Genomic DNA, 26,469 nt, shown 5'->3' with positions numbered 1-26,469 from the left:
AAGGTTCTAAAAAACGTGAAGCGTCCCGAAGCGCGGATGTCAAGCTCCAAGCTTTTCAAGCTTAAGCGAGATTAGCACAGGCTTAAGCGTGAAAAAGCGTTTTTTATCTTTAGTGTAATTGTAATTATCTCAAACCAATAAATAGATAAAATAATACATAAATATGATAAATTTAAATCTGATACATTAATTCTCATATTTATAAAATCATAAAAATATCAAAATTACAATCTTTATTTGTTTTTGCAACTAGAACACATTAAAAATGTTAAATATTTGTCAAATCATTATCAGACACGCTTAATCATAATTAAAATTAAAAAACAAACATCTAAATTATAAACCTAATTTATTATTTTAAAATAAAAAGACATACCTTCAAAATAAAAAAATTTAAAAATAAATAGATGCGATTAATTGTGCTTAAGGACGTTTAATTAAACACCTTAATTATGCTTAATTCGGTCAAACTACAGTTTGACCGCTTTTTTCCGTTTTCTCCGAAGCGGGACATTTGTGCCGAGCTTCAAGCTTAAGCGCGCTTAAACGAGGCTTAAGCGGGCTTTTTAGAACACTAATATTTATGTGGCAAGCTAGTTAATAAAAATGAGGAAATATATAAAATAATATTGATCACTTATTTATTTGAAAATTAATTTTTTAAAATAATTGATCAATATACATTTGAGTATTGGTTTTTTTTTTTTTTAAATAATTGACCCATGTTTTAAAAAAATACCTCTAAAAATCGAAGCATATAAATTTTAATTAAGCAAAACAGAATCGAAAAATGAAAAACAGCGGTGTCAGACATCCAAGGAAGGAGAAAAGCAGCATCAGCTCTCAAGCCCGGCGAAGGCGAAAGCTCTCAGTCGGCCACTGCGAATGTTGTTGAGAAACAAGCCTTTGGATTTGTCATCATCCACTTTTTTTTTTTTCTTATAACAATTTTTAATTATTAATTCAAAAAAACCCAACGATTTTCCATACCTTAATGGCCAGCAAAAAACACAGAAATTTCAATACAATTGCAGGCAAAGTGATGGATGGATAAAGATTTTGATTTCGGAGACTTTTTTCACCCCTTGGGCAACCTGAATTATTCATTCGATACCCAATGGAAGAGAGATTAAAATCCCCTATATTTCGAGCGAGGATTGAAATTTGAAATCATACATATACAGAAAAATCAGTAATAAAAGGGAAACAATCTCAGATCGATATCCAAGGAAGGATTGAAGCAGCAGAAACTCTCGAGCCCGGCCAAACGTCAAAGTTCCCAGGCGGCCGCTGCTAATCTTTAGAGAATTAGGAGGAAAAAATTACACCAAGATAACAAATATGAAGAGAAGGGGGCGCGTATATATATGTTCATTAGAATTAGGGTTTATTCTTTGGGCTTTTAGTAGAAGTTTCAGCCCGTTTGATCGTAATTTTCGGGCCACTAGGAGATCCCATTGGCCATTTCTTCTTTCTTTTGTGTTTTTTTAGTGAACAATTGAAAGTTCGTGAATTTTATTTATAAAATTAAATATTGCTTTCACAATTTCCCCATACTATTCCATTGGTTAAAGACACTGGATTTTGACGTACATGGATTTCAAACAATTAGATCATGAAGTTGATTTAAAATTGAAACAATTGAGTCAGATATATATAATTAATTTAAATTAAATTATCTCAAATATACTCGTCCAAGAAAAAATTGGCCTTCTACATTTGAATCCCTACAATATTTTATATTAAGACTGTAATAATGGAATAAATGACCATGCAATAATTTTTTTATTTATGTCATATCAAATATCTTTTATCGACCGAAAATTCCATAAATGTGTCCGTACGTAGTTAGTTTTTCAAATGATATGACTCACATGACAAGTAATGAAAGTAAAAAGTAAGAGTGGCGATTCTTCGAAATTTTTGTAATATAATGGGAGCTCCTTTAAGGAAAATGGTGCCCTCGAAGGTGAGATTCAGAGTTCTTTATATGTGAGCCACCCTTTGCAATTGAATAGCAATACTTGATATCCAATCAGGTACATTTATTCATTTATCTTCCGAATACCCTAGTCGTATACAATTGTTTCAGCTCTTGATACACAAGAATAGAGATATAATCTTGTCCCCGGGTTCAAAAATAGATGACATGAAAAAGAAATTTATTCGAATGAGAGTTTTATTATTATTATTTTATTACTTTATAAGACACACATTATTAAGAGATATTTGGGAGAATAATTTTAGTCGACCTTTATTTTTTTAAAAGTAAGTCTCTTGTAAGACGGTCTCACGAATCTTTATCTGTGAGACGGGTCAACCCTACCGATATTCACAATAAAAAATAATACTCTTAGCATAAAAAGTAATACTTTTTCATGCATGACCTAAATAAGAGATCTGTCTCACAAAATACGACCCGTGAGACCGTCTCACACAAATTTGTGTCTTTTTTTAAAATGGCTCTCTTCAGGTGTATTTGAGTTATTTAAAATACATATATTCGATCAATGTTATTTTACTAACTATTCTTATTCTTTAAGACCGAATGATCAACTATCCATACCTAGGTTAACAGCTTGTTTTTTGAAAATCTTGAAATTTCTTACACATTTGTGAATGTAAAATAAAATTGTAATGGCAGTGTGATATTTATTTTTTAATGGTTTTTTCCCCAAATCCCTCTAAATTCTGAGATCTCCTCGTGACACAGATAAAGTACAATTTGGTTGGATTTGTAGCAAATTACAATTTCAAAGTCTCCTTGAAAACTCCTGACAAAGGTTAGGAAGAGCGGCGGCCTTTGCTCGGTTGATTGATGATGAATATCCAAGAGAGCTTGAAATTCAGTTCATTCATTCACAAATTCAAGCACGGATCAAAATTTCCACTGCAAGTTCACTGGGTTTCTTCACCCGGGCTGAAAATATCAACAATCGTTGGCGTGCTGACTGCTATTGGCATAATATTGTCTACAAAAGATAATAAATTCCGCGACTTTATATGTGTGCTATTATCATCGAATAAAGGGGTTCGTTCTCCTAGGGGGTGGGCTGTACCTGGATTGCAAAATCACGGGAACAATTGTTTCTTGAATGTAATCTTACAGGTAATCGTATTCTATTTTTCAATAATAATTGGATGGTTTGGTTTTGAGTTGTGCACTCTTTCTATTTGCTACCAATCATGGCCTTAGTGTATTATTTTGTGAGTTTAGGCTCTAGCAAGCTGTTCAAGCTTTCGGAAGTATCTTGGAGAGATTTTGGAGGAATATGAACTTTTATCTGTCGAAGGAGGAGATGAAACTATGCCGCTGGTTTACTCTTTGACTTCATTAGTGGAAGGTAAGTAGTCTTAGAAGTACGGAATTTAGGTCCTGATGACTTGAAACTGAACTGGGCTGAGTCCTAGTAGGATATAGAAGGGATTATTTAACTAGATGGGCCACATTGTATAAATTTCATGTTGCATTCTGATTGTGATTTTCATGGGTAGGGTTGTGGCGATTGCATTGTTTCAAGTTGTACTGTCTTGCTGTTGTAACACACTGGTCTGCAATAGTGCGATTTTGTTATGATAGATTATTTTTTCTGGAGCTATGCTGCATAATGAACTTGAATTTTGGGGAATCGACTAGCCGTTTGCTAAGATGTGTGAAATTCTGGATTATTATAGATGTGTTAAGGTTGTCTTGCACCCTCATACCCATCACGGATTTATCTGTTTTGCTAGCCCAAATTTTCCGGCAAAGGTTTAGGAAAGTTTTGACAATAAAAGGAACTTCTACGTAGTCTTTTTTGACATTTCTTCTTAAGGTATAGTAATAATGAGTTTGTTTACAGGCACAAGTTTAGTAAAGTTTAAAGGCCTTGATGATTGCCTTTGTTATTTGCATGCTACTTCTGCTCTGCTTAGCTGGCTTCGGTGTCTGTGACTCTGTGTTATCGTACCATTATGCCCTCGATTTATCCCACTTTTGTTTCTGCAAGAAGTACATCACCGGTTGTTTTCAGTGACAGATATATATTATTACATCTGCAGAACTATGTACCGTCCGTCATAGAAAAACTGCAATTAGTCCTCGAAAAGTGATGCTTGCATTAGATCATTATCTGCCAAATTTCAATCTAACCAGACAGCAGGTGCTTCTTTCAGCGTTTCACATTTTTTTATAAATATAATAATCCTTCATGACTCATTTAATTTGAATGTAGGATGCTGAGGAAGCATTTTCTTATCTTCTGTCTTCGTTGAGAGAAGAATTATCTGAACATTATGCCCCCAGTAAAAGCTCTTTATCTGATTTGCCTGCTTTTCCTTGTGGAAGAATTATCACTAAGATCAGTGAAGAGGAAAGTGATTGGCGAAGATGGAGGCGGATATTTCTTGGGCCTTTTGATGGAATTCTTGGGAGTATCTTAATCTGCCAAAGCTGCTCGTTTCAGGTTGAATTGTATTAGTAAGAATATTGTATTATGTCATTAGGATTTCTTGAACTTACATTAGGAATGTATGATTGGCTGAACGTCAATTGCTCAACAAAAGCAATCAAGTGGCTGTTAGATCTGCTACAAATGCGAAATTTTATGGTTGAAATAACAAAATGAAATTGTTAAAAATTTGTTTACGATCAAAACAAAAGGTGTTTTGTCTCAATTTTTCATTATGTTCCTTTGAATATATTACATATTTGTTTACGCCTTCTATCTACAGATCTCTCTTGATTTTCAGCAGTTTCACAGTTTACATTTTTCACCTCCATTCGGCAACGATGGTGCAATTGTATGTTGGCCCTAAATTTTATTCTTTCCCCTAGTAATCTTTATTTCACTCCATCCACACAGTTTTATTTTTCTGGAATCAAAATGTAGGTGGATGGGTGTACTCTGGAGGATTGCCTTAAACGTTTTTTTGCTGCAGAACATATCGAGAATTATCGCTGCTGCCACTGTTGGCATAATGCTGCGATTAAATATGTCTCTTCTGTAGCTGGTGATACGGTAACTTTCTGTATGGCCCTTTTGCATGCTGTTCTTTTTTATTATTGCAATTTTATATTCACAATTTATGGTACATGTTGGAACACACTTCATTATTTAACACTTAATATCAATATTTTTATTTGGTTTCTCCCATATAATTTTGTATGCTTCTCATAGACAGATATTGAAACACTCCAATGCTGTAGTAGGAACGATTCTTGCCGCTGCAAAACTCTCTCCTCCCTGGAAGCATTTCCCTGGTCAAATATGTCTTCTCATACTTTCAAAAAACAGAGTTTGGCTCGGAGTCCTAAGGTATGAACATTTCCAATTGAAAATTCTTTCTATCTCAATGAAGAGGCTTATGAGTTAAAGTTGGACTTAATTCTATAGCCTTTAGGAACTACAACTATGAGTTATTGTTGGTGACAAACAAATTTAAGGACTTAGTAGGTGTATTGAAACATCATTTTCAACTCGGTTTGGGGAGGTGATCATTTTAACCCGTCAATATCACCTTTGGCCATTGAGGATAATCATTTGAAAAGCTATGAATCTAGAGTGCCTGTCTATCTCTACACAACGAGTACTCTTTAATAGGAACTCAGGCTGAAATGTGCAACCACTGGAATATGTAATTGAGTCCATGAGTCAGGTCACTTGAATGAGTAAAATACTTCTGTGAAACTACGAACTACATGGACACACATGAATTTGTTGCTCTTTCTTTTACCCTCTCTTTTTGAAATAAAATTTTATGGAAGAAGTATTACAATGTGTGAACTGCAAGGAATAGTATTGGACACCATTACTTCCCACTTTTAAATGCAAGGAATGGTATAGCCGATCATTCTCGACAGAGGATGGAATGGATTACAACTGAACTGAAAGAAGGAAAAGTAAGGGAAACAAAGAGAAATATCTTGTTGTTTATGTCTATATTCCTTGTGGCTCGGTTATTTTATGCAGACTTATATCTTGTGCGCCATATATAGCTTTTGAGAAAATCTACATGGGTTGTTGAGAAATAAATTCTAGTTTATGAATATATAAAATACTGGGAAGTAAAAATGAATTCTTCGAGGAGGCGAAAATTTCAGATATTTGCCCATTTCGCTATTCTCAATAAGTTTAAAAGTTGCTGACATGGAAAATAAATGTGGACTGAAGATATTGCTATATGTCCACGTATGCTGATAAAATACACAAGATTTTTCACCATACTTGTATATTTTGAAATTTTGTTTGGCACTTCTTCCTGTTTTAACACAATGATCTTTTACATGCAGATTCTCTGTATTCATCTGCAACGGGCTTCATTTAACTTGTTTGGGCAGTCCGTAAAACTTCTGGTACATTGCTAAAGAGCACTAAGTTTACAGGAATTTCTTCCTAATTAATTCGTTATTCGTCTAACTGTTTATTCAATTTTGAGGCCTTTTGTCACTCCTGCCTGTGTGACGTAGCTATTTTATGTGTACTTACTTCTCCCATCAGTGTATTATTACATTTCTTAGATGCAATTATCATAATCACTTTGAACTAGTCTTAAAAATAAATTGTTGTAAAAGTTTTTCCACAGTTGCATTTTGCCATTTCTTCCTATATTTTAGTAATCGAGAATGCATTTTTCCTTTTCCAGGGTCATCTGTCTTTTCCTTCAGTATTGGATTTGTCTCCATTTATAAATTTTGAAGTGGGAAATGAGAAAAGAGAGAAAATATCTCCATTAGGGTCATCAAATGAGAAATTAAAGCACTCCTTTCCTCATTCGAATTACCAAAATTTGCAACATGATTTAGGAATGCCACTCCTTGTGGCAAAAAGCCTTCCATCTGAGACAGAGGTTTCCGGGGAACATGAAAGAAAAGCCATTATATACCAGGGTGGTCATTGTCCATATGCTTCTGAGGAAGGATCAAGCTCCAACAATTCTAGAAGACATTCTGATGGCAATGTTAGTTTCTCTTTGAAAGCTTCTGAGGCAGGACAAAGCTCGTTCAGGTCTAGAAAATTCAGTGAAGGCAATGTTAGTTTTCTTCTCCTTTTGTGGATTACTGTTATATTTATTTAGCGTCAAAAAAGTATAATTATTTTCTGTTAAATGAGTTTTAGGCGTAAGCATTATTAAGGTGAGATAACCATGAATAGAAGCTGGGGGGGAGACTTAGGTATTGACTAGGAGTAAGCTATGCCACAAAAATTTTAAAATTGGGGATGGATGCATGGAGATGAAATTGGAATTTCGAGTAGCATTACCTGACCCCATTGTCTGGTTTGCTTGCCCATATTGCATAACAACTGAATCATGATGCTATGACTGCAATATAATTTTCAAAATTAAGGTGTATCATTAATATCAATTATGTCTTTTGGTACTTTTGTGAACAGTCAATTTACATATATATATTTTAATTTTTTTTGTAAATTGGAACTCATAGTAAGTTGACAGGGTTGCATGGGCTATATTTATTACTTATTTAGCTATTGAGTATCACATGATCTCCCCATAAGGAGGACATGGCGTATATATGGTTGATGGATACTCGTCCTCGTTTTATTATTCATGAGTTGCATTTTTGTCTGGCAAATGAATAAAGCACCATTTTTTGACTCTGTTCTTGTTGAATTGCGTTCTTGTTGCAGTTGGGTGTTAATCTACCCTCGGTGCCTTTAAAACGCCAAAATTATCGGCTAGTTTCTGTTGTGGAGCACTTTGGAAGCGATCACAGTGGGCATTATACAGTTTACAGAAAGGTGACAGCCAAGATAGACGAAGAAGATCCAGTAGCTCTACTGGAATCTGCAATTGAGCAATGGTATTGTATTTCGGATTCTGATGTGCATGTTGTCTCAGAGAAAGATGTTTTAGGTGCAAATGCTAGTATGCTGTTTTACGAGAAAATGAATTGACTCAAGATTTTAGGTTTAGCTAATCAATTTTTTGGTGCTTTTCAATTGTTACATACAAATTTTCCGACCCGGCAGAGCAATACGAGATTATAGAAGCTGGTTGATCTTGTTTATGTACAGAATCATCATACAGAAATTGGAGAAAACTTGACACACTGGTTTTTGAAGTGCTCACATAAAATATTATTCGAGGCAGTGCCCTCCTCTTAAGCTGATAATAGAAAGAGAGTAGTAAGGTGATCCAATGTTGCTGCAAGTGCAATGGCTTTCTTTTGTTTATTTTTCTTGTGCAGGAATCGCAAGACAGTGCTTTTATACATTGAAATAATTTGATTAAATCTCACTGAACGGAATCTGATGAATTATTTCTTGTAAAGGTAATCGATGAGTACCCAAAGGGAATTTTTCCTAGTTTTATCCATACCTTTTGTATGATTTGCATATTTGAAGAACAAAAATTTGTTTATTTCATTTTATAAACATAGTTTTTATGTGATGTATATTTCTATACACACTTTTGTTTTCTATATCTATATCTATATCTATATCATATTGATCTTTGTCTGAAGAACACTTGTGCATCAATTAAAATGTAAATAAAACTATTTTAGCAACAACGTACTAAATTACTATGTGTTTCCTAACAACAAAAGCAGTTTCATCTCGTTCTTACACCATAAGCTAATTAATTTTTGTAGCAACATACAAGAAATACATATCGCATGCTTTGGCAAGCACATGCAGTACCCCCCCGACCCATACAATATATNAGTATAGTAGTAGAGTTTATAAGTTATGGATGGGAGTTTTTCTTCGTGCAGGAGTGTAATCCATGACACCCAAATCTTGGTCCATTTTGTTTGGAATCTCATCCTCTTCTTCTCTTCCATGCACTTCATTCGTATTTACGTCCGTAAGTTCTGTTAATTGAATGCGATTTTCTAATACCAACTTTCCTGCCATACAAACTGTAAATTAACTCGATAAAATATTTTATAAACATGATAAAATATTATTAATGAATTTACGTAACACCATATCGAACAGAATATATGTGATTTCATCTTTGAACTGGAAGAAAAGTTTGTTATAATGAGATTTCAAGACCGAGATCGAGACTGTCTTATAGTAAGTCTATTATGAGACAGTCTTATAGATATTTATTCGTGATACGAATCAACTATGCTCATATTTAAAATAAAAAATAATACTTTTTCATGGAAAATCCAAATAAAATATTCGTATCACAAAATTGACACGTAAGACCGTCACACGTGAGTTTTTGCTATATATGTGTGTGTGTGTTAAATTTTTTTTTTAAAAAAACCCTATTGTGTATTTGCATACATCATTCTAATTTATTTAAGAAACTAGACTCGTACCTTGAGACTCAGCATTGATTGAGATGAACAAAACCAAGAAAAAGATGATGACGAGAAGGATATTTTTGGTTCGCCAAATAGCCATCTCAAGAATATTCATTTGGCACTGAAAGTTAAATTTAAATAGAGAAATTTCGGTCATATATATATATATATTTATGAGTCTGAATCCTCAAATGAAATGTCCTTTTTATTTATAGACAAAAAAAAACTTGTAGTATTATTATTCATATGTCGGGAAGTTTGAATAAGATATTTAGGGCCCTTTTATGGGACACAGACAGACTTCCCATCAATGTTGCTAAGTTCTAGCTTGGTTGGCCTCTGTATACTTCATATGCAACAATTATTTTGCTCGACAGACTTACAAAACAGAAGTCTTTTGAGTTCAAACAATTATATATCTATTGTTTTCTTTTCAGATTGTTCCCTGCACAGCACTACTACCTGATGGCAGACCAGAGAGTAGTACTCGTTCAATGGTAGCATAATTTTACATGAAATGAATGAGTTTGTTTCACTGCGTGTGGCCATGACATGTAAAAAGTCATTGCTGCAAAAAAAACAACCATATAAGATTGATAAAGCAATTCTTGTTATATATATATATATATATATATATATTTGCACGAATCCTTATAGTTTGTGATATTGACTTTGATTCCAATCGTTAAACCAAATACGTATAATTAATCATATATAAATTACAACGTAACTTAAAATATTTTTAAATCGTCGCCAATTTGGGGTCGCTTGAAGACCCATCCTTCCCTTGTGGGAAGATCATCGAAAAAACCATATTAATGATGTGAAGTCCATGGTTCAATATTCCTTTCTATCCTCACATGAAAATCCACCATGGTTTCTTGGTGGCTCCTCTAGAGTATGTGATTATTGCCGTTGAAGGCCTTACCAGCTGATTATTGTTTCATACTTATAAGATCATCGTGGTCGTCTCTTATATGGACGAGTTCTTGCTGACTCAGGGCGTAATGCGTCCTGATACTAGATCAAACTGTTCGATATTGATTTGGATATCTGAGTTACATAAAAACAAATAAATTTCATATAGTCAAATTAAAGTTGGACAATTGAATCTTGCACGAAGATGTTCCGATCCATCCGGGGTGTTTCTAATTTTAATAAATGAAATGGAATTAATAGCAAAAAGGACAATTGGAGACATGGGACGTGCGCTCACTATCGGGATCGAAAGTGCCTATTTCAACTATGAAAAATCACATGGCTTGCCTTGCCTATCTTTTCTTTTGGTAAATAAAATTGACCCATAAGATGTGACTTTGATTTGTATTTTTCGTAAAATAAATCCCAAATGAAAGAAAATATTTTAAACGAGAAATCGTGGATTTAAATTAATTTTAAACATGTTCTCCTTACTTAATTGGTCTATGATCTTTATCTATTCTTTTCTTATATTAAGACAAACCACCTTATATTGGCATTATTGATGTGTTATCACATTAAAAGACGCACACAATTTTTTCCCTGGTTCTAGTTTAGTTCGTAACTAAACTAGCTATCATTTGAAAAGTATGATACGAATGAAATTTTACAATTGACAGTCATGATTGGTTTAGATTTTGAAATGAGATTTCAGATATTATAAAATAGTAAACACAATAATCATGTACGCATTCTGATCAATCCGAAATAAGGACTCCTTATATCTTTATTTTATTTTTTTTCTAGTTAAAAACATATCAAACAATATATTATTCATTTTTATATATTACTCATCTCCATTTTATCCTTATTTGGTTCAGATACATATGCAGAAGTTTTCAAAACTCAATCATAGATGATGAAATCATCAAAGATCTTTTCGAACTCTGTCTGTAACTCACTAGAAGTCCGAGCAATACATAGAAGATATGCACGAACGAAATATCCAGTAACAGGAAGAAGGAAAATGATCGAATGGAGAAACTTCCGAACATACGAGGTGTCACTTATCTATTGAATTTACGAAAATATAGCACACCTATCGTGTCTACCTATGAGGTGTCACTTATCTATTAAATTTACGATTTGAATATGCTTCATTATATTCAATATATGAGTATCACTTCGAAGATGTGCATAAAGGTGGACACGATATGTGAACAACATATCAAAACTTTTTATATATATATATATATATATATATTTCGAGTTTAGAATTAATTTTTTTCCCAATTCTTTCCCAAAATTGAATTTATCAAAATAATCTTATTAGTTTGTCTGAAATTTCAAATACAATTTTCCTAAGTAATTAGACAGTTCTATTATGGAATTATCAAATTAACCAAACTAAACAAGAATAGGAGGCTATTTGTTTTTTCATTTGCAGATAAAATTTTTTATTCGGAAAAAGTTCGGTTTTAATTTTGGAAGTTACTGATGAAAAATTTTATTAAACAAATTAATTGAAGATATTTATAAAAGTCAAAATAACTAAGATATCGTTTTGAACATTAACGAAATCATAATATTAAATTGGTTTAATAGATTATTTTATTCAAAGTTGCAGCTTTTGTACACCCATCATACCATCACAAAATATCTTCACATCCAATCAAATATCCACCAAATATCTAGAAATTGAATGCGATTTTTTGTTTGTTTCTTATAGAATTCAATTTAACAAAATGCATGATAGCAAAAAAACAACACTTTGATCTGTTTATTTTCCTGTACGAGAATTTTATCTCTGTCTTAGATCCAAAAATACATTAACTATATTTCATCTTGTCGAACTATGTTTCTCGATCTGCTTCTAGCAAGGGCCGCCGGTCCTAGACATTGACGGATCGATGTTCATACGGTTAATAATCAATATCATGATTTCTATTATAATTCGCTATGTAAAACGATCTTCTTGTATTTTTATCTGCAAAATCATTGATCAATATTTCATTATTAATTTTTATTTTTTTACACTAACCCGAAATCATAGCTAATGCTTAATATGATAAATAAAATGACCGATTTTAGACATATTCTGGAGTTGATAATGGAAATGTTTGGAGTGATATTTTCTTGGGGTCCATGACGTGCATGGGATGGGATTGCGAATCCAGCAATGTCGCATGCTTAACGGACTATTGGTCAATCACTTGGTCACTATCACTGTATCATCTTTCTTGCTCCTTTGTCTTTGGCTTATATTTTTCTCTTTTCTTTTGGCCCCATCATATGTATTGTGATATTGTAGATATTTTACTTCATGATTCCAATTCCATTAATTTATATATTTGGAGACGAAATTAATTTATATCTTGTGAATATATGTCGTGTTTTCTGATCATGTTCGTCCCTTAAATTTGTATCCATATATATATATATATATATATATATAATCTCTTAGGGCATAGAATAAATATACAAACAAGGAACGATATTGATTCGGGGACATGGCCTTCACATTATACTTACACCAATTTAATTGATTGTATGTATGAGATCAGGCAGACTGAGCAAATTTCAATCAAACGTTTTTTTTTTTTTTTTTTTTTTTTTTTTTTTATGTTTTTTTTTTTTTTTTTTTTTTTTTTCTTTTTAAAGGGTGAGTATCCTTGTTACTTCACTAGCCTATTTTAACTATATTATACAAATCAATTTATTGTCAAAGGTAATTGAAAATGGGGTGGGACGAATTATTTAAAATCTTGAACCAAACCATTAAAAGATCACAAAACTCTTGTGAGACCGTCTCATGATTCAATTTTGTGACACGAATATCTAATCCGGCCTATGAAAAAGTGTTATTTTTATGTCAAAAATATTTCTTTTTTATTACAGATATAAATCAGATCGATCAATCACACACACACACATATATATGATTTGTATCTGTGTATATATATATACATATCCGCGATATCTCACGGATCATATTTTGTGAGACGAATCTCTTATTTGGATCATCAATGAAAAAATATTACTTTTTAGGCTAAGAATATTACTTTTTATTGTAAATATCAGTAGGATTGACCCGTCTCACAGATAAAGATTCGTGAGACCGTCTCACAAGAGACCTACTCATCACAGAAAACCTACTTTGAAAAGATTAGATTTATGAATAGAGGGAGAGAGAGAAGAGGTGGAGATACTGAAAAGGAGAACCAAAGACAATTTTTGACATTTTATAGTTGAACTTCAAACTTTAGCATTTGTATGTTAATGAATTCAATGAAGTTAATAAAAGTTATTTATATTTTGAACACTTATAGACTTTAGTAGAGTTTTTAAAAGACAAAGTTCATATCATTTTATAAAACTCTACAAAATTTATTTTGAATGCCAGTAAATTTTTATAATGTATAGAAAAATCTTGATTGAATATATCTAAGCTTTTAAAATAATTAAAACTCGTTAAATTTCCTATATTAACACAAACATGTGTGTAATTATGCACATTAAGCAAGGGAAAGTAGCAAGCAAGCGAAGGCATAGTTCCTTCTTCGTTATACGATATGGTACTCTCTATTTGTTAACAACTTAAGAATCAGCTTCATTTGCTGGGTCAGCATTCAATGGTATGATATCTCTACTGCGTACATAGGATAGAAACTGAGACGGTAGCTCCTCGAGAAGTGCCTGAACCACTGAACCTCCCCCGTCTGCATAGATTCAACCAAGAAATATGCTTTGTTTTTCATGTGTCGGATTGTTTATTTATTTACAAATTAAGAGATTCATATATACACTTACCATGCAGCACTTGACGCATTGGAACAAACTGAACTATATCTCGTGTAGCTATCCTTCCGGTTGAACTCTCTAATCGACGTCCATTGTCAGCATCAAGAATCTACAAACTCCAATGATCATCAAAATACTACTTTTTTGGTTAAAATTGTGCCTGGAAAACATTATTTAATTACTTAATTACCTCCATTGCTTTGAAATCAGCACTACCAACTCCAACAACAAGGATTGAAAGTGGGAGGTCAGATGCCCTGACAAGGCAATCCATGGTTTCTTGAAGATCAGTTATTACGCCATCCTGCAAATTAAAGTTAATGAAACATGGTATCATGAATGCATGTACACATGATTTACTAACGAATAATAGGAACCATATGATCATACCGTAATAATCAATAACACATAATATTTAGCATGGCGGCAAGAAACAGAATGAGCTGCTATCTCAGCGGCTTTAGTTATCACTTGGCCGAATAGTGTTGGTCCTGCAAGAACAACATTACGCAAGGCACTCGCATAAGCAGCCATGATACCTTCAACGCCTTCCACCTGTACCAAACATAGAATATGATTCATATTACAGTAAATCCCCTTAAAGAAGCAGATATAAATATAGCATGTACATGTTGTTTTACCTCAAAATCTGTCAGGCTTCCATTCAAGTTGAAACAATGAGAGACTGAGCCGTTGGGAAGTCTTCCACCAAATCCCCAAGCATTAAAACGTCTATCTGAATCATAGAATTGTATGACCTCCCCAACCTCCAATATAGCCTAAAATCATGGTATTGCAGCATTAACACCAACTCAAATCCTAATGCAATGTGAAAGGAACACATACATGTGTACACACAAATTTTTTAGGATGTATCCACATAATAGTAAAATCAAAGAGGTCTCGTTTCATTGCAGCACTTTAGTTGTAGCCCGTTTTCCTTTAGATTCCATTTTCAAGTTTATTTTGATGTCATGGCTCCTACCTTAACAACTAGCAAATGCACTATCTGTTATTTTCTCGTTTAAACAAAGTATTCTATGAAGATGAACTTAATGTAGAGGATATTTTTTAATGGCCATCATGATCCATAAGACAGCGTTTTGGTCTAAGCCCATAAGTTTTCTGGCACTCTGCTAGCAAATAAATAAGAGTATACAATATAATCTATTCAGTAGAATGAAAAAGTCAACAATTAAATCACATAAAAATATCTAGTTAGGATCCAAAGTAAAGGCACATTTGGTCTTGTGGTTACCTGTTGGTAAGCGTTCAGGTGGCCTAAAGGATGAATGTGATGCAGAGAATCTGGACTTTGGGGATTTCCATTTGAAGCTTTCCAAAGTTAAACCACGAGTTAAGGAATTTCTATATACATTATAGAGGGATATAATAGGAAAAAAATTTAAAATGGAAAAGTTGGCTACCAGTAAAGTCAACAGAAACCATGAAATTTAGTTCAAATCCACTGGAGATGTAGTCAAGGAAGCTGTACATTTGTTTTTCAACATATCTTTCGATAAAAATTTTACCCTGCAGGACCTAAATTAGATGTAAGAGTAAAAAAGTTAATTTTTTTCTGCAAGCAACTTTACGAATCCAGATGCGTACTAGAGGAGAATGAGAATACCTTTTCATGGTGCCCTAATCCAGAAGATGGAGAGATTAAATTTGCACCAGCTTTGCTTCGGTACAGGGTTTCCAATTCAGAAATCGATTTTTGTAATTTTCTGTTTGACAAAAAAGAGAAGAAAAGATATTATATGATAACCTAGAGGAAGGTTGAAAAGATGGACATGCCAAGGAAAATATAAGATCCAACAAATACCCAATAAGCACATGATTTCCACTGCTATTGAAATCAAAGCACTCGATCAACAATGGGTTCTCCTGCAATTCATACACTTGCTAAGACACAACTGGAATAGAAAAGGCATGGTGTAATTTTTTTCAGTATTTATATCTCATTTCTGAACTACAAAGTTCATAATATTAATACTCGTGAGAAGATATGTGACTATTAGATCAAATTTGATTTCTGATAGACATGAAGTTAATGGAATTTGGCCATTTTGCTCATTACCAGAATGCAATTTTCAAGAAGATACCTTGCTCATGAATTGTTGCATGGTTAGAGAGACAGATTTCCAAACAGGATTCAAGTTGTTGTTCACGACTTCTGTCTTACAAATTGGAATAGAACCTCCCATCTCCATGAACCTAGAGATTCTTAAGAAAGGATCCTGAAACAATTAAACAATAAATATGATGAGACTAAAAGATATAATTTGCTGAAAAGAAACCAAATCTTCATGAATAATGGTTCTCAAAATACTTACACTTTTGGAAAATAGGTCCTTATTTTCAAGATTCTTGCAATGAAATGTCATCTCCACAACATTCCTTGAAACAGCTGTCTCCTCTGCATGAACAATAAGCGTCCCCAAGTTTTTTAAACCATGGCTGGCTTTAATATTCAAGGTTAAACTCCGATCCCGTTTAGTCACAATCTGTCATGAACAATATAAATAATTAACCTACATAAATTATTCACAAATGAAAATTTAATGGAGTACAAGCAACTCACCTCTGATACAACACAACTTGCTTCGCCTAGAAAATCCTGACTTTTTAACTGCAGCTCCTACAAAAGTAACTGAAAGTTAACCTTCGGACCTTCCTGAGAATTTCTCATTGATAACTTCTGAAAAGTATGTTCATTCCAAGCAAATGTTATGTTTCTAAAAGTGCATCTCGACACTTCTTTTATACCAAATTAACTTTAAGTAACAGCAATAAATATCATTTGTAATAAAAAATAAGATAGCTACAAGAAATTAAAGACTGAATATCCAAGTATGTTCTAACAAAAAATAAAGCAAAATTGGCTCTAGCCTAAAACTAAATGCCTTTACCAATGATTATCTCATCGGTCTGAGAAGATCAGTTTTCTCCTCATATAGCCTTCTAAGTTCTAACAAAGTTATATACCAAAATCTTATTCTGGTGACAACGATTCTTACATCCCCGTTGGGGTAAATAATAGTACACTTGTCTATATACCCTAAACAATCTACAAAAGGATTTATATACTTTTCCTATGAGAAATTAGAAAGACAAAATAATCGACACAATTTGGCCAATTGCAGACAAGCATGCACATCTTTATAGTTTTTTATTCTTACCATTCGCTTTAAAGCCGAATTTAAAAAGATCGTGTCATGCAACACATTTCTTAAGTATGAAATTCTTTTGAAGATTCTCAAAGCATTTCAATATGCAAAAGGAGTGAGCTAAGTAATGTAATCCTTAATTAATATCAGGAAACTCAGCATACCTTGACAGGGACATTATGATATTTTGTGTCAACATCATACACGTGAAAGCTGAAAAATAGTCATAGGTTGGGTAAATAACCTTTGAAAGGAAAATAATGCAAAAAGAAAAAAGAAAATTCAGAGAGAAATATATATTGAGATACAGAGAGTATGGCAACATACATCAATGTTTGAACAGTCTCAAATTGATAAGTAATATTAATCTTCCGAACCCAAGCAGGATTGAGATTGTTTAATATTACTTCAGTTCGACCAAGTTCCTCGAGTTTCCCATCCCTTTTCTTGGAGTAAACCACTGCCATGGGATCGCTCTGCAAGAAACAAAAATTTGACCCCTCAATAAAAAATATTAGTATCATCAACAGTTTTAAGACTGTTAAAAGCTATCATTTACCTTTGATGTGATATCACAATCAAGAAGCTTAGAAGCTGAAAGAGATAACTGCAGGTCATTCAAACATAACAAAATGTTGGTTACCACATGTCAAATTAGCTTCCATGGAAATTAAAAGAGAAATGGAATTGATCTTGAAAAAAAGAATCAACATATAGGTTCTCAATATCTTTCGACTGCATCATAACTATTGCGTAGACCGTGATCAACATGGAAACTCTTTGTTTCTTAAACTAGTATGACTGCATACAAGAAATATAAAGAATTCTTCAGATAAAATTTAGCTTTCTTGAACTACTGTTGCTTAATCAAAATCTTAAATTGTTGATATTTCATCATCTTTTTTAAGGTATCATTATAATACTTTCAGACACCACTTGGTGTGGATAAGAAAATAATCATTGATTGCATAACTCGCACTCAACTTACACACAAAATATCATATAATTAATTACAATACATAAATTACATAATGTCTAATGTATTTTTTATGTGTCAAATTGCATATCCATAACATTTGGTCATCCTATCCACGTACAAAACAATACCTAAGAAGAAGACAACATTACTTGGGAGACACATTCTCTAGCTTTTGCCCCAGCTACCAGCACATGCAAACAGTGTACAACAAACATAAACGGGTGGTGGCTGACTGGGATAAGTTATATGGATAAGTTTTGTGCTATTTTCATGAAAACATAACTGAAACGGGCGCTGGCCCCAGCTACTAGCCCATGCAAACAGGGTATAACAAACATTAGTTTATTCTCATTTTTGAGCTTAGTATTGTTTCAGTTAAATATTAAACATAAGAAAAGGCGGGGTCAGAAGACCAAGTGGGAAAAAGTTCAAAATAGGAGGAAAGAGTGTCGATTCCCTTATGTTAAGTTAGATTTTAATGTGTAATTCAGTTTTATTAATATCGATGTCAAATAAACAATATCAGATGGATTTAATAGTTACCGTAAAAATAAGACCAAAACAAAATATCTAAGCTTTGATATGAAAACCAATCTCCGTCAAATTACGTGATTAAAACGAAAAATCATACTAACTTACGTACTATTTTCATCTCGCCTTTACTTTTGTTCAATTGAAACGATATATTAGAAAAAGTAGACCATGTTTTATGTATAATTTATTTAAAAATTAAGCATCAAAACCAAAATTAATAATCTACACCAATATCAATCACGTGCATGAGCACGGGTTTGTTGTTAGCAGAAAAAATTAAGTCACGCTTGAAGTACCTGTATGGGCGTGTAAAGGGGTTGCTGACCTCTGGCCTTGAAGAAGAAGTCCACCGCGTCGTTATGCCCCTCACCGGCGCTGGTACCACCAATCGCCTGCTGACCACCTTTCACATCAGAGAAGCAATTGCCCATCGTTATGCAAATCTGTAGTAGAGTATATGAATCTGCCCTAAAACCTCCTATGATCGCAACAATCACGAAACAGGTTAGGAGTCCGCACTATCAATCAAAAGTATCGTAAAGGAATGAATCACCAAGGCCATAAATAGACTATGAAGCGCGTATATATGGAATTTGGAAATACAATTCAAACTAACGGTCTGTTTGGATGAAAAAATTAAAACGATAAAAATATGTATTTGTAGGAACAAAATATTTTATAAAAACGTTTTTCGAGTTGAAAATGTGTTTGAAAAAATATTTATAAAAAAAACAATTTAATAGTTAAAATGATTAAGAAAGCGTTTGAACAATTAATCTATATAAATATTTTAATTTTGGTCTAAAACGTGTTTTTATTGAAAAATAAACCTAAAATAACATATCTAAACTATTATTTAAAACTATACTCACAGAAAAAAATCTAAAAATATTTTTCAAAAAATGTTTTACAAAAATTTTATTCAAACACTTGTTTTAAATTTTTTCACTTATAAAACATTAAAAGTGTTTAAAGTATTTGTCCAAACACAGCCTACAATTTATGGGTCCATGGCCCTTGTTTCTACTCGTGTTTAAAAATAATAACAAAATTTTTTTTCAACATTTATCCAAACCTCAAAATCACTTCTGTTTAATAAAAAAATAAAAATCTGGAAATATTTAAACATATTTTTAAACACAAAAACTCTTGTGAGACGGTCTCACGGATCAATTTCTTAGGTCGAATATCTTATTTGGGTCATACATAAAAAAATATTATTTTTTATGATCGCACTAAATGCATGCACATAATAATATATACATACATGTGAGCCCATGAGGTATTCATTCACAGTAGATGTCAATAAGATAATTTATATAAATTGAATATACAAATACATATATATGTATATAAATTGAAGTTAATAGCGTGTATATTTAATCAGTTTGAATTATATTTCCATATATATATGTATCCAAATACCATATTCAGTGTTCTTAATTTATTTTAGGAACGTAGTGAGTAGTTTCTTGCAAATTCCTAAATGTCTTACTATTGTTAAAAAAATTATTGTACATAATTAATCAGGCGGCCAATGTTGTCTACATACACGATGATGACCAGAAAAATTAAAGTCGTACTCGATTCATTTACCAACAAATTATTTTAGATTGCACTAGTGTATAAGAATTTTTTGGAGGGAGGATGTTCAGTTAAGTATGTATGAGTGAAAGTAGTATTAAGATGAATCAATGTTTGAGAAAGTCTCAGCCATCAAACTGCTGATGTTAGGCTGCTTGATCTAGTTGGTTAGATGAACTGTTAAAATAGCGCCGTCATATTTAATGAGTAATATAATACTGTTTCTGTTGGGATAATGTCGACAATAGAGAAATGATAACACTGTCTAAGAAATAAGAACAACATTAGAAGATTGACACACACCTTTTTAGATCCATGAGCGTAACATCCCAATTCATAAATACTCAAGTTAATACACTACATGCCGTCACGAATATAATATAAGAAAATAAATATACGACTTTAACTAACAACCTCCTCGCTCGAGTATAACATCCAGATAATCTAATATGCATTAAATTGGTAACGTGCATTTTTCTTGTTGAGTTTTGAATAACGTGCATAATATTTTAAAAAATAATATGAAATCACAATATTTTTTGATTGATAAAAATTTAAACTGAAACTAATTAACATATTGGCACTCCTGAAATTGACATCACATCTTTTTAAGAGAAGTAATAATCTTTGATTTATGGAAAACCTTTGTGGAAATTAAATCTCAAAAAAGTCTCATCCCCGACCATTTGTGACCAATATTTCCTTAAAAAAACATAGATTTGGATCATTAATTAAAGGCAAAAACTTGTGGAGACGGTCTCACGGGTCGTATTTTGTGAGACAGATATCTTATTTGAGTCATTCATAAAAAAGTATTACTTTTTATGTTAAGAGTATTATTTTTCATTGTGAATATCGGTAGGGTTGACCCGTCTCACAGATAAAGATTCGTGAGATGGTCTCACAAGAGACCTACTCTCAATTAAAAATTGTATTGCTCGAATACCCACATGAACTTCCTTAAAAAAAAAAAAAACTTACGAGTAGATTTCTTGTGAGACGGTCTCACGAATCTTTATCTGTGAGACGGGTCAACTCTACCGATATTTACAATAAAAAGTAATACTTTTTCACGGATGACCCAAATAAGAGATCTGTCTCACAAAATACGACTCTCAGTATTTGACAAAACCTTATATTGAAATGAAATAGTAATATGCCAACCATTTGTGACCAACATTTGAGAACATTACGTGCATAGTAACCTTCAACCCCAAACTCGTACATAATCATTATGTTAGCGCCAACGTCTTTGGTGATGCATTGAAATAAACATCTTCTAATAAGAGAGAAACGTGTATTCTCGATATTATGTCAAAGAGAAAAACCTCATCCAACGTAATTTATTTATTTATTTATTTAAATTATCTCCTATGCTTTCTATTCGATTTTTTAATATTGGTGATATATGTTATATTGAGGGATGTATTGTCTCACAAATATATTTTATTACATGCATAAAAACTTTTATAAGTTTCACAGAAGGACTAAATATCTATTTTATTTTATTAAAGTTGAGGACATGATACTAACCACCTAGGAAAGACATCAACTTCTTTTTTCCAATTTTACCCTTATATGATACTAATATTACACTTTTGTTTTGTTTTGTTTTTTTAAAATTTCAACACACACTTTTATTTTTATTTTTGTTTAAACAACAATTCAAATATCAATTTAATCTCTCCATAATTTGTCAAATTTCACTTTAGTCCATCGATAATGATAAAAAAAAAACTGTACACACACGCATCATGTGTATAGAGTAACTAGTATCGATAATGGTTGGAGTAGTGTTCGGAAAATTCCGAAAAAAATCTACCTTATTTCAGGTTTTAAAACGTATTTTTCTTGTTGAATTTTATTTGATAAGGTGTGATATCAGTCCACAAAACTAAGTCTTTTGCGTGTGTAAGTGGGCTAATTTAATTGGAAACTATATAGATTTTTATTTCATTTAGAACTTTTTTTTTATTTTATTAATGTCATGACGATTGATGAAGCACGTAGAGGGAAATTTCGACACCATGGTAAATATCTTGTTATACGATCTCATGTATTTATATATATTAAACGGATTGATCTGATCTATAATTGTAGTAAAAAAATAACATTTTTGATATAAAAAAATAATATATTTCTGTGGATCGGATGAGATCGGAGATTTTTCTAACAAAATTGATATGTGAAACAATCTGATAAGAATTTTTGTGATAACGTGAAATATGTGAGATCTATTATGAATCCCACATAAAAAAAAACATTTGGCTAAATATGGGTCTCTAATCTAAATTCCTACATGTATCATTTTGATATATTCATTAATTTTAAGCTCTAACTAGAAAGTTTGTTTATTTGCTATGATAAACATAAAACAATCCTATCAATCCAATTTTAACTTTTTTTTTATGATTTATATTGACTCATAAAGTTCATCCATATTTACCTAATTAATTAGACTTTAAAACTTGTTGATTTATCACAAATAAAAGGTGTGATAAATGATCATTTTTTAACTAATACTCTTTCCAACTAATGAAAAATTACATTAATACTATTTACTTTATTTAAAAGTAATATATTAAAACCCGTCTAAAATATTATAAAACATGAATAAAAAATCAAATAATTTAAGATATTCTTTAATATCTTTCATTTGATTTTATCCTTATTCATTAGATTTTTAATATCCAACAATTTTGTGAAGAGTACGTATCTTGTGAGACGGTTTCACGAATCTTTATTTGTGAGACGGGTCAACCCTACCGATATTCACAATAAAAAGTAATACTCTTAGCATAAAAAATAATACTTTTTCATGGATGACCCAAGTAAGAGATTCGTCTCACAAAATACGATCCGTGAGACCGTCTCACATAAGTTTTTGTCTTTTGTGAATTAAAACAACTTATATGCTAATTAATAATAATTTACATTCTTCAAGAATGATCATCACTTCTTGCAATGCAGCCTCCACCAGTCCAAAATATTCAAAGAACATGTCCGATACAAATGTAAAATGGGTTGAACAATACCATATAAATATCAAATGTGACTCCGTCCGGAAGTATTTTTTTTTTGTTTTTGCATCCTAGCCACTTGTCCAGCCTTCCATTACCACACAAAGACAACAACCCTCATCAAATTAACTTAGTTTATTATTAAGTGATCGAATTAATCTTCTTCTACATCATCCATATGGTTTCTTTTTAAAGCAGTTTGCGATCTTTTCATTTATCTCAAAACAATCTCTAGCATCAGTGAAACGAGTGTTGGAAGTTCCCAGAGACCGGAACAAGAAAACATCGGAATTTAAAAATTTCTAACTTTGAGATATTGGGGATGATCAGCTTGATGTCTTTTCATACAATAATAAAATCCATACATTAAATTTTCTACATGACCGAAGCTCTATTGCCCCTGCTGAAGCTGACATTGATGCTTTCCTAGAAAGAATTAGCCCAAAATTTACTAGCTCTATGAAATATGGTTCTATGCCTACCGTTTTCATCGACATATGTCAAGGATGCTCTATTCCAAATGGGTCCGGACAAGGCACCGAGAACTGATGACATGCCGGAACTCTTCTATCAGAGGTAGCGCGATATTATAAGGACCGAAGTGACTGCCACATTTTTGAGGGTTCTCAACGATGGACGCTCTCTTGAGGCTGGAATGATACCATAATTTCCTTAATTCTGAAACTTTCTAATCCGATGCTAATGAAATATTTTTGCCTCATCAGTTCGTCCCAAGTACTCTGTAAAATTGTGGCTAAAACTTTCATTAATTGTCTTCGCTAAAATATGTTATTGATGAGTTTCAAAGCGCCTTTGTACCCAACCGTTTGATCACATATAATATAATTTTGAGGTTTGAGTGCATTCACTGGAGCATAATCACGGGCAGCGCAACAATGGCTTTGGTGCTTTGAAATTAGATATGAGTAAAGCGTACCATAAAATCGAGTGGATATTATTTCAGACAATAGTGCTCAAGTTGGGGTTTGCCGAAGTGTGGTTTGGGAAGGTCTTGAATTGTGTTTATACTGTAAGATACTCCTTTTCTGTTAACGAGAAGATCTTCGTTCGTTGATTCCACAACGAGGCTTGCGATAGGGGTGCTCGCTATCTGCGTACTTATTTGTAATATGCACCCATGTAGTGTCTTCTATTCTTACAAACCTAGAGTCCAACGTGCTTTTCGGGGAGGGGGGTATGGATTGCTAACTCATGTTCTCCTATTTCACACATTTTCTTTGCCAAAGACAATCTCTATTTTTCTAGACCCAAGGAAGAGGAAAGTGTATTGATCTGCAAATGCTTATGCATTTATGAGAAAATCTCTGGCCAACTTATCAGTTTGAGAATTCGTCTCTTTCTTTTAGTCTGAACACGTTGGAAACCATGATTGAGGCTATTAAATCCATCTTTAAAATTCTGGTAATATGAGGCAATGATGTATACTTGGGTTTCCCAACTTTCTCAAAGCTTTCGGTTCAACTATATCAAAGAGAATGTGCTTAGGCATATTAAAAATTGGGGGCACAAGTTCTTTTCAGTTAGAAGTAAAGAAGCTCTAGTGAAATATGTTCTACAAGCCATTCTCAGTTTTGTCATGTCATTCTTCCGTTTGTCATTGTCCATATGCTTGGAGATAGAGAGCCTATATGCTAATTTTGGTGGGATATTGCCAATGGCTGCAAACTTGTGCACCAGAAGTGTTGGGATTTCTTATGTCAGCCAAAATGTCGGGGTGTGATGGGTTTCCAAAAATTGGTGCTTTCTAACCAAGCTGTATAGCCAAACAAGTCTAGAGGATTATCCGACAACCCGACTCACTTCTAGCCCGTGTTCTAAAGACTATATATTTTAAACATCAGGATATTATAGATTTATATCTTGGAAATAACATGTCCTATATCTAGAGATCCATCTTTTGGGGGAGAACCTTGTTACAATCTAGGTAATGTTGGAGAGTTGGGAATGGTCAAGATATACACATATATAGAGATAGCTGGCTGTCGAGGCTTGTGAACCAAATTCATATGAAACTGGAACTTTCTAGAAGCCACTGAGTCCATGAGTTGATGGTCAAGGGAGGTTGGAATACAATCAGTATAAAGAACCTCTTTCCCACATATCTTGCCTCAAAGATCTTGTCCATCCCGCTTATCCCAAGCAACTCTAAGGGTACCCGATTTTGGAAATACAACGACGAAGAGAATTATTCTATTCAGTACTGTTATAAAGAGGCAAATGGTCTCTTTAGCATCCCTGAAAACCAATTTGATTATCCGAGATGACTTATGGAATTTCATTTGGAATTTATCGATACCCCCCAAGATACAAGTTTTCTGGTGGCGTGTTGAGCATGAAATTATCCCCTCGGCGCTCAACCTGATGCAACACCATGTTCCTGTGGATGGTTTCTGCATATGCTAGCTTGATTTAATACTACGTTGCATACTCTCTTTTGTTATAAGTTTACAAGACCGCGTTGGAATATTACATATTTATGGCCTTCTCAAGCAAGCTTTATTAGGAATTATGATCATGATTTTGATTACCGAAATCGATAAAAGAAGACGAAAGATAAACACAATAACACCTCAAGATTTATTGCAGTTCACTCTCTATGTGATAGCAACATTCATTTGCACAATTACAAATTTCCACTATAATGAAATCAAGAGAATAAATAAATTTTTTTACAAAAACTTGCCTCTTACCAGAACTATTTTCTTGTCATTCTATGTCTTTTTATCTGAATATGAATACTAATACAATGATGACTATCAACATATATAAGTAATATCAAGCTACATTGATATGTAAATGCATAAAAAATACCCTTAAATAAATAATTAAGCTCGAGAGAAATATTAAAAATCTCCCACTTGGAGACTAATCCACCACCATCCACCATTTTTACCTACAATGGCAGCGACTCCTCATTCTTCAGTAAAGAAGTTCAACTAAAGTTGTACACAAATTCAGTTTCTCAACTGTCACATTCTTCATCAATATATCAGCTGTATTACGACTTCTTTCAATCTCCTTAAGAGCCATAATTTCATCATCAACACCGATCTTATGAAGTGATATCAAACTTGTATATGCTTTGTCCTAACACGATAAACAAAATTCTTTGCCAAATAAATAACATTCATACTGTCATTGAAAACATTATTTTTATATTTATGACCCAAATTTTTC

At 32.7% G+C, this 26,469-nt stretch overlaps 2 protein-coding genes and 2 non-coding genes across 6 annotated transcripts; 1 reads left to right on the top strand and 3 right to left on the bottom strand.

Moving 5' to 3' along the window:
- Positions 1 to 802: 802 nt before the first annotated feature.
- On the bottom strand, positions 803 to 927 carry LOC140965326 (small nucleolar RNA SNORD14). Its single transcript, XR_012173021.1, has one exon. It is a non-coding gene; the product is annotated as a small nucleolar RNA SNORD14 (small nucleolar RNA).
- Positions 928 to 977: 50 nt separating this feature from the next.
- On the bottom strand, positions 978 to 1,093 carry LOC140965316 (small nucleolar RNA snoR99). The gene has a single exon (XR_012173012.1). It is a non-coding gene; the product is annotated as a small nucleolar RNA snoR99 (small nucleolar RNA).
- Positions 1,094 to 2,706: 1,613 nt separating this feature from the next.
- Positions 2,707 to 7,975, top strand: LOC140964555 (ubiquitin carboxyl-terminal hydrolase 27). Of its 2 annotated transcripts, none has more exons than XM_073424419.1 (10): positions 2,707 to 3,109; positions 3,218 to 3,344; positions 4,042 to 4,142; positions 4,215 to 4,445; positions 4,714 to 4,782; positions 4,872 to 5,000; positions 5,160 to 5,297; positions 6,272 to 6,334; positions 6,625 to 6,986; positions 7,629 to 7,864. In XM_073424419.1, exons 1-10 carry the CDS (start codon positions 2,819 to 2,821, stop codon positions 7,657 to 7,659), a joined length of 1,542 nt encoding a protein of 513 aa, XP_073280520.1. In that variant the 5' UTR covers positions 2,707 to 2,818; the 3' UTR covers positions 7,660 to 7,864. The 2 variants fall into 2 exon arrangements, with proteins under 2 accessions (XP_073280520.1, XP_073280518.1); XM_073424417.1 differs by having other exon boundaries at positions 2,709 to 3,109; positions 6,625 to 7,011; positions 7,629 to 7,975.
- A 5,670-nt stretch (positions 7,976 to 13,645) lies between these two features.
- On the bottom strand, positions 13,646 to 19,226 carry LOC140964805 (protein BONZAI 3-like). Of its 2 annotated transcripts, none has more exons than XM_073424746.1 (16): positions 18,964 to 19,226; positions 17,714 to 17,761; positions 17,482 to 17,630; positions 17,319 to 17,367; positions 16,569 to 16,625; positions 16,321 to 16,491; positions 16,090 to 16,224; positions 15,810 to 15,871; positions 15,612 to 15,711; positions 15,409 to 15,523; positions 15,240 to 15,316; positions 14,623 to 14,760; positions 14,372 to 14,536; positions 14,172 to 14,285; positions 13,991 to 14,090; positions 13,646 to 13,899 (listed from the first exon to the last, which is right to left on the bottom strand). In XM_073424746.1, the coding sequence occupies exons 1-16, from the start codon at positions 19,096 to 19,098 to the stop codon at positions 13,778 to 13,780; spliced, it is 1,737 nt and encodes a 578-aa protein (XP_073280847.1). In that variant the 5' UTR covers positions 19,099 to 19,226; the 3' UTR covers positions 13,646 to 13,777. The 2 variants fall into 2 exon arrangements, with proteins under 2 accessions (XP_073280847.1, XP_073280848.1); XM_073424747.1 differs by having other exon boundaries at positions 15,409 to 15,514.
- Positions 19,227 to 26,469: the final 7,243 nt, after the last annotated feature.

Source organism: Primulina huaijiensis, chromosome 18 (genome assembly GCF_012295235.1).
Source record: "Primulina huaijiensis isolate GDHJ02 chromosome 18, ASM1229523v2, whole genome shotgun sequence".
NCBI classification, from domain to species: domain Eukaryota; kingdom Viridiplantae; phylum Streptophyta; class Magnoliopsida; order Lamiales; family Gesneriaceae; genus Primulina; species Primulina huaijiensis.
Note: the sequence above shows the minus strand (reverse complement) of the source record. Positions and strands in the feature narration are given on the sequence as shown.